General features: G+C 44.4%; 1 protein-coding gene across 5 annotated transcripts in view; it reads right to left on the reverse strand.

The window, feature by feature from the left end:
- The window catches only part of NEO1 (neogenin 1), a 176936-nt gene that overhangs the window by 94906 nt on the left and 67599 nt on the right, over window positions 1-14431 (reverse strand). For all 5 annotated transcript variants that reach the window (XM_054272380.1, XM_054272381.1, XM_054272379.1 and 2 more), the window contains exons 3-4: window positions 11071-11346; window positions 5546-5699 (exon numbers count right to left, since the gene is read on the reverse strand). In XM_054272380.1, coding sequence (XP_054128355.1) covers window positions 5546-5699; window positions 11071-11346 — 430 coding nt within the window. The remainder of the gene's footprint in view (window positions 1-5545; window positions 5700-11070; window positions 11347-14431) is intronic.

Below are 14431 nucleotides of genomic sequence, written 5' to 3' on the forward strand. Positions count from 1 at the left end.
TGAATGGCCAGTGGACAAAAATCAACCTCAGTGCTTTTTCCATTTGAAATTTTCCTAGAATTACGTGAGTAGGACCAATCCTGGCCTGGGACAGGTAAATTGTTGGGACACAGAGTTTTGCCTCATCTCACTATTATTTATCAGATAAATACTGATTTATGATCCTACTGTAACTGCTGATCAAATCATTTAAAATCAGAGCAAACAAAACCATAAATGGCATTCAGTGCTAAGAGCAACCTAAGAGATGTCCCTGTCCAGGTGCTCTGTAAGGAAAGCCCTCTGTTCCCATGAGAAACACCAGGACTACAGAAAGGCTGCCTTGGAAGAAGTGCAGGGAATTTGAGTGAAGATATGAGTTTGAAAAATCATATTAAGAGCTTCCCAAATGCTGGGAAAAATGTCCCAGCTTGCGTGGGAATGGCACATCAGACAGGCTCCAAAACCAGGCCTAAAGAACAAAACCAGAGTAAGACAAGCCTGGACCTTGACACATCCATCCATGAAATGTTCAACCTTCTTTTATTATGTAAAACAGCAGCTTTGGCTTTTTGTTCTTGCAGCAGGGAATGAGCTGAGTGAGGGCTGGGATGAAAGCAGGGAGCTGGATCTGCCAGGACAGCAGGACATGGAGCAGGGAAGGAGCTGTGCCCCAAGAACTGCCACTGTCACATCCTGAGGGAACGATCAAAGGCATCAGCACGACTGTGGCATTCTGAGGACATTGATGCCTTTTCCAGGAGAGCCATTGTGACCCTCTGAAAGCAACACGTGCCTTAGCGTGCTCCTTTCCCACTGCCAGCCTCTGGAAAAGATACTGACAGCAGTTAAGGTGTTACTAAAACTATTAAAAACTATTCCTCCTTGTCCTAGGGGATCTCACAAACCACTTGCAGCATCAGAATATTTGTGGGAATTCAGCCACCTCAACATGTGCCATGTTTTTATTCCCTTTGATTATTTTCCTCCAGAAAGCCCAGAGTTGAGTTCAATTTCCCAATAGGTGATTTAGTGGAAGTTTCATGGAAGAAAACAACTAATCTGCCAGACTCCTTGGTGATTCTAAGGAAATTCTGGACTTAAAGCAAAGCTGCTTTTATAATAAAGCAAAACATCTTAATTTTGTAAGGACAATGAAGCACTTTCACAAAAGAGTGAGGCAATCGGATTTCAGACACTGGAGACAAAGAATCAGCTTAATAGAAAAGTGATAACATAATTTCAAGTGTCATTAAAAACAATAAAGATTGATCACTCAGATGTCAGGGAAGAGGAAAATCAAATTCCAGCCTTTTATATGCATTCCATCCAGGCCTCACTTGCACCCCATAACATACAATTACTGAGCTACTCTGGATGCCTCACTCACAGGCTCTTTGTGTTTCATTATCACAAAATATAGTGAGCCTTTATTAATTTACTGTAGTCAAACTGTCAGTTATACCCTGAGGTTTGGGCTTTTCTTCCCTCTTTTAAATTACTATTCCCCAAACATCTTATAATCTATTTGCTGTCTCAGTAAGTACAGCAGATAAAATTAGACAGTAAATTAGATTATTTTGTGGGATCTACTAGCAGAAAAATCTCCATAATTACTCTGCTATGCTTAACCTTTCCTGAGCTGGGCAAGTGTAATTCACTTGGTACCAATCACTCAGAACCCTGCAAACAGAAATTGCAATAATGGGAATCTCTCACATTTGTGGGAAGCACTAAGGAAAACCCTGCATTAGAGACGTGATCCTACAATCACAGACTTCATAGAGCAGAAATGAACATGGCACAAGTGCCCTCAGCTGTCATCCCCTCACTGCAGGGAAGTGTTACATGTACAACCATGTTTCTACAGGAATTTTTCAATTACATGAAATTTTGCTAAGCTGAGCAGCAGAAAGCTGCTGCAGAGCTTGCTGGACTTTGCAGACATTAAATGTTACTGCTCAAGTCCTTTCAATGGTTTAGTTTCAGATGAACCATCTCATCTGCTGCAGGTTTTTCAGAATCTGTGGCAGCTGCATTTGTTCCTTCTCCCACAGAAACGTCCCAGGATAAATGAAGATACAACAGATGAAGACACAATACATGCTGGTAGAGCACACACTGATCCACACACTGCACAGTTTTCAGAGCAGATAACCTTCCAGACACTTCTCTGTGCCTGTGTCCCAAGCTCTGGGGACAAATCCACCTGGGCAGCCACCTGGAACTTCCCTTCCCAAGTCAGGAATTGTCAAAAGCACAAAGTGACTCCTGCACTTGCTGAAGAACAGACCCTTCCCACAGCAGGATGCTCAGCCAGAATGGAGACTGAAATAAAAAATATTCACTGGGTAAGAAAGGCTCCAAGTTGGTTCAAACCTGAAGAGCCACTCAGCCTGAACAGAACAGCTCCATTCTAACCTTCTGTACCAGGCAATGCTGGAGATTTCACTTTAGGAAGTTTTCCATAAAGGGCCTAAGATTTATTCCAATAACTTCACACTTCAGAGCCCTCCCTGCTTCCTTCCATTTCCCTCAGCATTCCCCACATTCCTGGCAGGGACAGCACTGACTTGGAGCCCATGGAGCCAATCCAGCTGGAAATCAGGAGGACATTTCCAGTGCAGAGCCCATGGATGACATCTGTCCATGTGCCACTGCCACCATGGCTCACACACCAGGCTGGAGTTTGGGTTTTGGAGCTCCTAGAGCAGGGTTTAGTCTTTTCCTTTCTTTACAGACAGTGGAGATTTTGGAAAACTATAAAATATGAAGATTACAAGCTGGAGCAGTGAACCAATTCAAGGAAAGCTTCTTAGTCCTTACTGGCATTCTTTATGGAGAACCAAGAAGTCAGCAGCCTCTCCATAAGAGTTCTTTAAAAATCTTCAAGTTAGTGAGCTCAGAAGGACTCTTTGGAGTTCTAAGAGCCTTGTTCCAATGGAAACTTGGAGCACTGAGTTAGCTTCCCTTTCTCACCCAACACCCAAAGCTTCCTCCTCTCACACTAATTAATTTGGAAAATATTTTATCACAGCAACTAATTTCACAATATATTGCATTACAGGCTGTCTGAACAACTGCCAAGGCTGCCATCACTCAAGTTTACTCATATTTATACATTAACATAAATCTTATTGCAGTCTTCAACAAATAATCCATCACATTTAATCTCCTTCCCTTCTCTCCAGATCTTATAACAAATATTTAATACCAAAACCCCACCACTCCCTATCCTTAAAATTCATCTATTTTCCTATAAATACAGGCTCCCATCCATATTCTCCTTAGGAATACAACTTGAAAAGCAAACATTCTATTTTGTATTAATTAATTACCACAGTTATGACAACAGTAAAAATAAGGTTTTGTGTAAAACCCTTTAACAAGGGGTCAAAATTAGGGATAACCTCCCCATGCTGTCTGAGTGTTGTTTCCTAAGGCCAGACACACACACACAGAGAAATGTCCCATTATATATGGCCATACCTACACATATGTATGTTAATGTTTGGGATGGGGGTGTGCATAAACAAACCTGGGATTTCAGAGCTTTTCTCAGGCAGAAGGGACATTAAAACCTGCCCAGATGAAAAGAATCAGTTTTTTTCTTGGAATAAAGAAAATCCATGCTAAGAAAGTCTTACTTTTATACCAAAAGGGGATTTTAATACAAATTAAATGTGATTTAATTTGTAATTACATTAACAGACCATGCATAACAAGCTAAGGTAGCTATTTAGCAACAGTAACTGCAGGCTTTTCTCCAACAAAGAATCTTAATTTCTGAATTTCTGGAGATTTTCCAGTCATTCTATTCACACCAATAACACAATAGCTGGAGGGTAAATGGAGTTTAAGAGGTCTCTGTTCTCAGCTCTTTGAATCTCTGCCCTGTTCAGCCACAGTCACAAGCAGCAGACTTGGGAGCTTTGGCTCAGTTTGATCACTTGAAGGAACAATGAAAAAAGTTTACCCCACAGAGGGGAAAAAGATCAAATTTCTACCTTTACCTACCTTAAAACTCAAGCCTACAATGAGCACATGCTTCACTTTAAGGAAAGAGCTAAGTGTTGCAAAAAGAAAAAAAGTCAACTGGAACCCACTCTTGTAACAAAAGGCAAACCACTAAAAACTAATGCTAAATATTCTGAAAAATCAGGTTAGACTTGGTTCAAAATGGGTACATTTGAAGATCAAGTATATTTACTAATGTTATGCTCCAGCCCTCCAGAACAATTTCTCACTCAGAGTTATGAGAAAAAGAAAATACCTGTGAAGCCCTAAGAAGTTATCATGGTAACCTCAGAGAATGAGGGAAGTGAATTCCAAAGGGAATTAACAGCACTGTATTCAGTGGTGGGAAAATCTGGGCTTTATGTCTCAAAAATCAAGAAAATAAAAGGAGAGCTTTAACCTCCCTGTGCCCTGAATGTGCCACAAGCTAGAGAAGGACAGGGCATCAAAACTTCCCAAAGATGTGACATGACATCACTTTACAGACAAGAACAACAAATTCAGCTCTTGCCAGGCACATTTATTCTGCCATTTCACCCCAACTGATTGTGCTGCTCTAATGAGTCTGCACCAGCTTTTGCAGGGGAGTGAGTTCTTATATTTCTGAAACCCCCTGAATTTAAATCATGTGCCTTCACACTGACACAGCACCATCTCTCAGGGGCTGTTTGTCATTTCCCACAGCAGCCTCCCATCAAAGACAGTTCAAATTACCAGCCCCTGGATTCTTTTAATTTAAGAGTTGCCAAAAGAGAGATATATTATATCCCTGGTGCTGCAGAGACTTGAGCATTGTTCTGGCTGCTTTCTGTGTCACAATTTACCTCTCCCTGTTCCATTATTAACTTGGCTCCCCATTAATCTCACTGCTGACTTTGAGGGACATGGAAAACATTCAAATAACTGTTTGAAATCCTGGTTTAGGAAGCATGTTCATTACATGGACAAAAATGGCCTTGATAAGATTTGTTCTGCTACTTTAACATGGATTTCCTACCACATTATTCTGACTATGCCAGGAATGACAATGCATAAGTTCTCACTCTATACATCTCTGAAAGCTCACTGATTTTTTTGCCATCATGCCTACAGTTTTATCATTCTATTTTAATGAGAAAATGTGTCATTTTGCTTTAAACACTTATTCTTCCATTCCTGTGGGACATTCTGACACAGAGTGGACATTTCCACTGCAGAAAGAATGAGTGCAGGGCTTCATACTCAGAACACCCCAAGTCATCCTCCTTTTCTTGTAGTGTCCTTATTCTCTCAATTGTTGCTTTTATTCTGGTGCCAGTCTAAAAGTAATCCATTCTTAATAACCTCCCTGCTTCAGACACGATTTCTTGGCTTCAAATGGCTGCAAAAAACACCTTGAGACTGTTCCAAAGTCTCCCTTATCCCAAGACTGAGCCGTGAAGCGCCCCAGCAGATCAGGCTCTGCTCTGCAGGTTTCAAGCCCAGAGGAAGGTGTGCACCACCCCAAACGCTGACTCCAGCTGGATTCCTGCTGCCAGACACAGCCAGGGCTGTCCCAGCCCGTACTCACCCGTCGGTGGGAAGCTCCTCCCCGTTCCGTGCCCACCTGACGAGGGGCGGAGGGAAGCCGGCAGCCACGCAGGGGAGCAGCGCGCTCTGCCCGGCCAGGCGGCTCAGCGACGAGGGCGGCTTCAGCAGCGCCAGCTTCTGCGGCTCCTCTGCATCTGCAACACGACAGGGCACAGCTGGCAAAATCATGCTAAAAACCACCAAAAACCCTCTGAACCAAAACCCAACCGGCCAAAGAAAATCACAAATAACACCTCCAATTCCTTTCCTGCCCCTCCATCCCCACCTCACCCACAGCCTCTCCCAGCCTGGTTACCATTTCCTCCAGACATGCAAAGTCATTCCCCACTTTTGGGATTCTCACTCTTGCAGCTCCCTGGGAAACTATTCCAGCTCAAAACTGGAACTTCCACCACGTAGCAGAGATTTAGGAAAGAAAGGAGCAGGTTTGAGTTTGTCCAGCAAGCCTTGGGCTCCATCAGGGAGCCTCCTGAGGAAGTGCTTTTACACACTGGAAAATTAAATTATTGCAGCAGTGACTGACCCCAAGTAAAATACAACAACAAGGAATGTGCATGCTGAGTAACACAAAATAAAAATGCCCCACCACAGCTCTCCATCCTTATGAAAACAGGGAATCCTCTGAAGTGGTTCTACATTGGATTAGACTGAGTGGGGTTTTTTCCTTTTTCTTCCACCCTTAAGAAGAAGCAGGAGGCACTGACATGTTTATTCAGTCCCTACTACAGGGTGTAGCCTCTATCTGTGCCCAGATGCACTTTGGGCCCACCATGCACTGCCTCCTCTCTGAGGGGCTGTTTGAAGGTGTTATGGCAGCAAAGCTCCACAACTGAACAAAGCCTCAAATTATTTCTGGCCACCTAAAACGGGGGCAGAGTATTCTGCACCTACTCTGCTCCTGCTCCCTGAATGAAGCACTCTCTGTGTCTCATCACACATCTTTGGCTGCTCTCTCACTTGGGCCTGAGGTGGTACTCACAGGGATTTCAGGAAGTTGCTGTTTTGGTGTTCCTCAGCTGAAAACAGTACAAATTGAACTGAGTGTTCACAGCACTGAGCTCAGGGCACACAGGAGCCCCAGGGCACAACACGAGGAGGTGCCAGGACACTTGGGGGAAGCAGAACAGGTGGAAATCCCATGTGGGAGCTGGCACAGGCAGAGGCAGCCACGCTCTGAGCAGTCCTGGATCAGCTCTGCCCACATTCCTGGCAGGAACTGCTCTGCCTGCCCTGCTGTGCATGGGGAAGGAGTGCCAGGGACCTGGAGCAGCCAGGCTGCAAAGCAGGGACACAACACCTCCATCCTTACAGGCAGCCATCCTTGCACTGACAGGAGCCAGGGTGATTCCCTGCAGACACAACTCCCACTGCTCCAAGTTCCCAGGAGGGAGTTCAGCTCCCAGGTAAATGGAAACTGCATCCCAAAGGTAAGTGACATTTTCCCCTTGCAGTCCTGTGTTTGAAAGCACCCACTGCTCAGTGGTAGAGCTCAGAAATGCATCTTCCTGCTCAGTGGCAGCCTGGCATCAGCCAAAGCAGAAGGTTTAAGCAACAGAACACTCCCTGAGGATGCCAATCCCTGGGATGCAGGAGTGTGCTGGGTGTGTTTCAAAGCCTGGGAAGCAGAGGTGGGTTCACTGTCAGCCCCACATCAGATAACATTTAAATGAGGAATAAAGTGAATAAAGAACAGATTAATCCAAATCCTTCTTTCAAATACTTCTCAGGCCAAACAATCAATTATGGGGCTGCTCAAGATGAAGGGAGCTTTCCCTTTAACAGCTTAATCCCACTTTCTGAAAAAAAGTCTGCTGGGAGGGATTTTACCAAACTTCACCATCAATACTTTTGGATTCATGATAGAGCAAAGAAACAGCACCATTTAAATTCCCTAACACAGCTCTATTTCATCACTTTCAGCAAAACGTTACAAAAGCAAGGAAACTACAGCTGCAGCCAAAAAGGATTCAAAAGATCAATGTAATATGGAAGTTTTCAAGAAATTTTCAGTATTCAAAAAAGAAAAATCACCAAAATCCTCAGCATTTGTAGGGCTGCAGAAACATGCAGGCAATCCAAACTACAGGAATTCAATCAATCTTTTCCAAAAGTGCTTTTCTTTAAGCCCTGTATCCTTAGTTGGAGAAGAGACAAGGCCTTGGAAAGGCCAAAGAACTGAATGAAACAGTCCTACTTTAAGCATGATTCATTTCCAACACCCCAATTCCAAAGGAGAGCTATAACTGTAAAAACTGGGGTATTGTACAGAATAATTTAGTATTCCAAGTAGAGAAGGGCCAAGAAACAGAACTATTCCTTGAAAGGGACCCCTGGAAGTGCCCCCACCTGCCTCAAGTCCACCTGCTGCCCACACCAGGTCAGGCCAACCATGACATTGTCCAGCCTAACCCTGAGAGATTCCAAGGTGGAGACTCAGTAAATCCCTCCAGCAGCTCCCCAAGAGTAACAACTGAATGAGAATTCCAACATGGAGAATTCCAATCCAGAAGAGACAGCTCTGGGAACAATTAAGGAAGCCCATATGAAGCACAGGCTGTATTTCCCTAGTTTGGGAAAGCACAACCCACATTCCTGTCCTATTTTTGGTCACTTTTCAAACCTTTGTATTAGAACAGCTGGTGGTGTCACTGGGAACAGAACACACTGAATGTGCCAACAGTTTACATCAGCACTGGACTTCTGTTCTAACAAAAATATCTCAACATTTCAGCACAACAGACAAAGCTGAACCTTCCAAAATAAAATGTCACCTCCTCTGGGGGTTGGAGACTTCCCAAAAGGTCCCATTGCTTAGACAATCAATTTCCAGAATATTGGGACAATTAAAAGCACCTCAGCTAAAGCATCCCAAGAGCAACAGACTAAGCACCAATTTCTTTGTGAAGCTTCCACAGGGTATGAAACATGGGATTCAACCTGAGAAACTTAGAAATCCCCACACTTTTATATTCACAAAAACAGTCAATTCCCATTTTGTATCATGTCACAATGGAAGTATATTACTGGGGGTTTTTTTAAGAAGTCTTTCCACAAAATGTCTTAAAAGCTGAACCATTAAATATGGGAAGGCAGCCTGTGAGTGTCTCCAGCCTGTTGCCAACCACTGTGAAAAATTCAGGGCTTGTGGACAAAGCCCCTGAGTTGAAGACTCCCCCAAAGGTCTAATGTTTAGATGGCCAGAACTTCCTGAATATGGGAAGAATTAAAACCACCCGAGCTTAAGCATCCCAAGAGTGACAGACTCAGCACCAATTTCTTTGCAAAGCTTCCACAGGGTTTGAAACATGGGATTCAACCTGAAAAAAATGTACAAGTCCCCAGACACTTCTACTCAAAGAAACAGCTGGTTCCCCCTTTGTAACACATCCCAACGCAAGTGTACTACTGGCAGCTTTTAATTTTTTTTTTCCCAAAATGCCTTAAAAGCTGAACCATTAAAACAGGAAAGCAGCCTGAGAGTGTCTCCAGTGTCCAGCCCTGAAGAGCTCAGGGCCTGGAGCAGCTCAGTGCAGAGAGCAGGAGTGGGTGGGTACCTACAGTAAAGGCAGGGCAACCCTAACGATGGGGAGAAAGTGATGGACCTGACTCCATGGATATCAGAAGGCAAATTAATTAATTTATTATACTATATTATTCTATACTATAGAATCACTATACTATATTACATTACATCTAAACTGAATCTGCACAAGCACCCAGCTCAACTCAACTGCCCAAAATCTTGTGACTCTGCTGACCAACAGCCTGCTTGGCCCTGATAGACCAAGTAAACAAACCACCATCACTTTGGGTAAACAATGTCCATATTGCATTCTACTCTGGCACAACACAGGACCAGCCAATGAGATAAGAATTGTTTTGATCATTCTTTTCTCTGCTTTTCTGTCACCATGATGTTTTCTGAAAAATCCCTTCACCAGGATTTCTTCTCCTGGGAAGTTGAGAAGCCTCAGAGAAAAATGTAAATAATAATTATCTGATTCTCTTCTCCTGTATTTGCTGCTTTGGAATGTGGTCTAGAGGTTGTTTACCAACAGGTGCATGTTTGATTGGTTCCATGTGAATTGTTTTTACTTAATGACCAATCACAGCCAGTTGTGTTGGACTCTGAGGAGTCAGTCACGAGCTTTCATTATCATTCTTGTTAAGCCTTCTGATCTATCCTTTCTCTTTCTTTAGTAGAGCATTCTTTTAATATAATATGTGGAATCCCTGGGGGAGCATCTCCTAAGTTACACCCCATTGGCTCCTTCCCCTGTTCCTATGCCTGAACAAAGGCGTTCCTGAGCCACTCCCTCCCATCTCCCTGACTGGCCCTTATCTTTGTACTGCCCACTCGCTAACTTCCGAAGCTGATCCTCTCTAATATCATCCTAATCATTAAGAAGCTATGAACCAGCATTAGCCTTTTAAGCTAAAGAAAGAAGACTCTGCTCCTACTTTGTCAGAACTCAGTATGCCCTTCTGGGTGTCCAGAGTTGCCGAGGACCCCGATGGGGAGCTCAGAGACCTTGGCATGCTGCCCAGAGCACCTGGGGATTTGATTTTGACCTTTGGAGCAAGTTGCCAACTCTGTATGAGGACATGAAAGTCACACAGGTTTGAATGGTGTATTAACAAAATGATCACTGGGTGAAAATGTAGATTTTAGGATTTTTGGTATGGGAGTTATGGGGACAAAATGGAGGAATCTGGGCGTGTTTAGCCTTCCTTCTTCTTCTTGTTCTCCATTTTCTGCAGTGATGTTGGCACTTTGGGATTGGTTTAGAGTAGAAGTGCACTGTCTAACATAGGTGATAGGTATTGGGAATTAAGTGTAAATATGTTATATGTAGTTTGTGGTATAAAAGGACAACACCAAGTGCCTGTGGCTGCCCTGCTAAGCAGATCTCTGGGCAGAAAGAAAATTTTACAGATAAGAATTAATAAACAACTTCAAGACCGAAAAGTGAAGAGTCCAGACTCGTTCTACAGTTGCATGGGCAAAAGCAGAGACATCCTACACATCTTGGGGCAGCAATTAACAACAGCGACCTGAGACTCCTTAATGGTATGCCTCAACTAAACCCCAGTCCCTGATTTTTTATCATGCTTACTTCATGACTCACCTTCTCCTTCATCATCCAACCTAAACTCCTCGGGATCGATAAACCCCTATCTAACAAACCACCTATCGCCCCAAGGATACCACGTTCAGCTGGGAGAGACCCTAAGAGGGTGTGTGGGTCTGGGACTGGAACATCTCACCACGTGGCTGAATTCAGCATCTGGGGATATTATGCAAAGGCCCTTTTTGCTTCTTTACCCTGCACTTTACCAGCAGCAATTCAGGCTACAACAATAATATAATATCACAAAATCATACATCAGCCTTCTGAGAACACGGAGTCAGATTCTCATCTCTTCCCTCGCCCTGGGGACCCTCACAAAGCCCACCCTTCTCTCACTGTTTCTCTGGGGTTCAGAGCACGGATGGCGCGGTACCTGGCAGGACTCGGAGCTCGGCCTCGTCGCTGTACTTGGGGGTGCCGGGGGTGTCGAGCACGCAGCGGTAGAGCCCCGCGTCGCTGGCCGAGGCGTTGCTGAGCAGCAGGGCGCCCCCGGGCAGCTGCAGCGCGCGCGCCTCCGGGCCCAGCGCCTGCCGCTCGCGCTCCCAGCGCAGCAGCGGCGCCAGCTCGGCCGTCACCTCGCAGCCCAGCACGGCGCTGCCCCCGCGGCGCACCGACGTGGGCTCCGGCTGGCTCGTGAACCTGGGCAGGCCTGCGGGAAAAGCACAAGGATAACACGTTGGAGATGTTCTGAGCACGGCACCGAGGCTTGGAAGCTCAAGTCAAGAGTCAAGAATGTAGCTTTGGAAAAGTTAAGATGTCATTGTGAAAAAGGCCCATCATTTGTTTTGAAAATTGTAAATGTTTAATAGTAATAAAATGGTTATAAAAATAGTAATGTAATTAGAGTAATGATAATTTGGACAATTTGAATTAGGACAATATGAGACAATTGAAACAAAGACTTACAGATGTCCAGGTACCTTTTTCTGGGCAGCATAAGGCTGAAAAAGGATCCACGTTAACAAAGGATTAACCCTTAAAAATAATAGCCTGTTCATATTCATACATATCATACATCTCATATTCACACATCTCATACATGATGCATAAACTCCATTCAAACACAGGATTCTGTCTGGTCAGTGTCAGCTTCTTCCTCTGAATCCTAAAGGCATCATCCTGCCCCAGTGAGGTGGGAAGAAATTCATTTCTCCTGATAATGGAGCAATAAATTCTCTTTCTCTGAAACATTTGGTGTCCTGTGGCTGCTATCTCAGTGCAAGTCTTTTCTTTAGGAAAAAAGGTATCCCACATAGCACAGTTTCTATTTTAACATTATGTTATAACCTAAAACTATATGTAACCCACTACTTAAGAGAATTAATACAGCATAACTTTCTAACACAACACATATAATATTCATTTTAATATTTGTGAAAAGCCAATCACAAAATACATTTTTCACACCACTGTAGGACATGAAATAACACAACACAGACACACTGCTGTTCTCAAGGTAAAAAGGGAAGTTTATTTTCTGGCTCTAACATTTAGAGATTTCCAAAAGTGACAGTGCATTGGAGGGTGACAGTGCCACCTCTCCAATGACACTGGACAAACCAACAGTCCATCAAATTTCTCCTCCTCCATAAAAGAATGCAAAACAATAAGTTATTTACAGGAAGTGTGTGAGAAAGCTCGTTACAAGAATGTCGACATCAGAAGGCTCAGGAAATCTTAAAAAATCAGAGTGACATTAAGATGCTCTCCAACTCTTTAAAAACCTTACCAGCTGACAGGACAATGCTAAACACGGGTGGTGTAAAGGCAAACAGACCCAATAATCACAGAATCCTGGAATGGTCTGGCTTGGGAGGGACCTTAAAGCCCATCCTGTGCCACCCCCTGCCATGGACAGGGACACCTTCCACTGTGCCAGGGTGCTCCAAGCTCTGTCCAGCCTGGGACACTTCCAGGGATGGAACAGCCACAGCTCCTACAATGCAGCCTGTAAAACACCTCCACTTACCCAAAGGCCTCTGTACAGTGCCACAAGGTAAATACCGAGACAAATATTTGTGTATGAACATTCCCAGTGTGGCTGAGACTGGAGCTTCTCCAGGGCACACCACAGAGCTGACCCAGCAGTGCTGCACAACCTGTGTCACCTTTTCCATCAAAATGTTCTCCAGAAACACCCAGAGCCCATTTAATGGCTTCACAGTTGGGCTGGGGAGGCCAAACCTTGGGGGAGTTGTGGGAAGAGGCTGGAGACACAGCTGGAGCCACAGCTGGGGCAGCCAGTGAAGATGGAGGCACATCCAAGACAGGGAATAGCACAGGACAGCAGTGAGGGAAGGGTGAGGTACAGTCCTGGAGTGGGCAGGCCAGAGGAGGAGGAGGAGGGAGAGGAGGAAGGGCAGCTTTGGGTGTCATCCTGGGGAGACCAGGGTAGAGCATGAGGCTAAAGAATTGGGAATGAAGGCAGAGAGTTGAACATGGAAATGGGGAGCAGGCAGGGAGAGTACTTTAGTTTGGTTTTTCCTTACCACTCAAATTACTTTAGTTGTCAAGAAATTAAATTAATTTTCCACAAGTCAAGGTTGTTCTGCCATTACAGTAACTGGGAGTGATCCCATCTTGACTCAGTAACTTTAATCTTATTTCCTCTCCATCCTGCTGAGGAGCAGAGTGAGGGCACAGCTGGAGGGGCAGGCAGCCACAGTCACCCCATCCTTAACATTCTGCACAGGAAATGATCAAATCTGCCACAGTTCAACCCCCCATTTTTACAAGTCTCACTTAATACCTGTCACAAATGCACTGGGAATGCACCAGTAGAAGGACTGGTCCTGCAGGACAGTCAGACTGAACCCTAACAGAGGAGGGTTCATATATCCTGACATTTAGGATTGGGATTTATATACCCTAACATAAAAATCACTTCTGTGCTGTCAAATTCCTTCCATAACCCTGTACAGCTCATCCCAAACTGTTACATATTTTCTTCCCTTTCTGAGTCCCACCTGGGGACTCCTTCCATAACTTCATTCCTCCAAGAAACTTTGTTTCTAGTTCCCCCCCCCCAATGTACTTCCAACTATCTTGCAGTTCTTTGATCTTGACCTTGTTTTGGTATTATTTTGCATCTTTGATATTTATCCATCAGTCCCTCCAAGGTATTCACAGGAAAAAAAAATCCAGCTTCTTTGTTTCAACCTTCCTTCTGCTTAATGAAGCTACAATCTTTAGTTTTCCTCCCACATTCCCCTAACACCCATTCACCTTTAAAGATGCAGAATGCTGGGATAATTTTGGATAATTTTGGAAGGAAGGGACCCAGGCAGAGCAGAATCAGCTACAAGGTCAGAGCTGTAACTTGGGGATTTGTCCAGTCAGACCTCAATAATCCCCAAGGGGTGGAGACTGCACAACATTTGGGCAACCTCTTCTACCTCAAGGAGCAGAACTCCCTCTTGAAACCCAGCCAGAACCTCCCTTGCTCCAAGCTGACCCCAATGCCTCCTGCTCCCCCACCAAGCACTCCTGGCAGAAACACAAACCCCAGAGTCATTTAAGATCACAAATATCCATAGAAATATTACAAAACTGCTTCTCTGTCTACTGAAAAGATCTTCCCCAAAGATGGAACCATCTCAGTGGCTCTGCACAATCCATCCTAGAAGCCCAGTAACCCTTTCCTGTCCTGACTCACCCATCCCTGTGTCCCAGCACAATCCCAAGGTAGCTGTGCACCTGCCTGATCTGCACACTGCTCACAATTCCATCATTAG

This window comes from Melozone crissalis, unplaced genomic scaffold (genome assembly GCF_028551555.1).
Source record: "Melozone crissalis strain CALT ecotype California unplaced genomic scaffold, PUWL_Pcris_2 ptg000014l_1, whole genome shotgun sequence".
Classification (NCBI taxonomy): domain Eukaryota; kingdom Metazoa; phylum Chordata; class Aves; order Passeriformes; family Passerellidae; genus Melozone; species Melozone crissalis.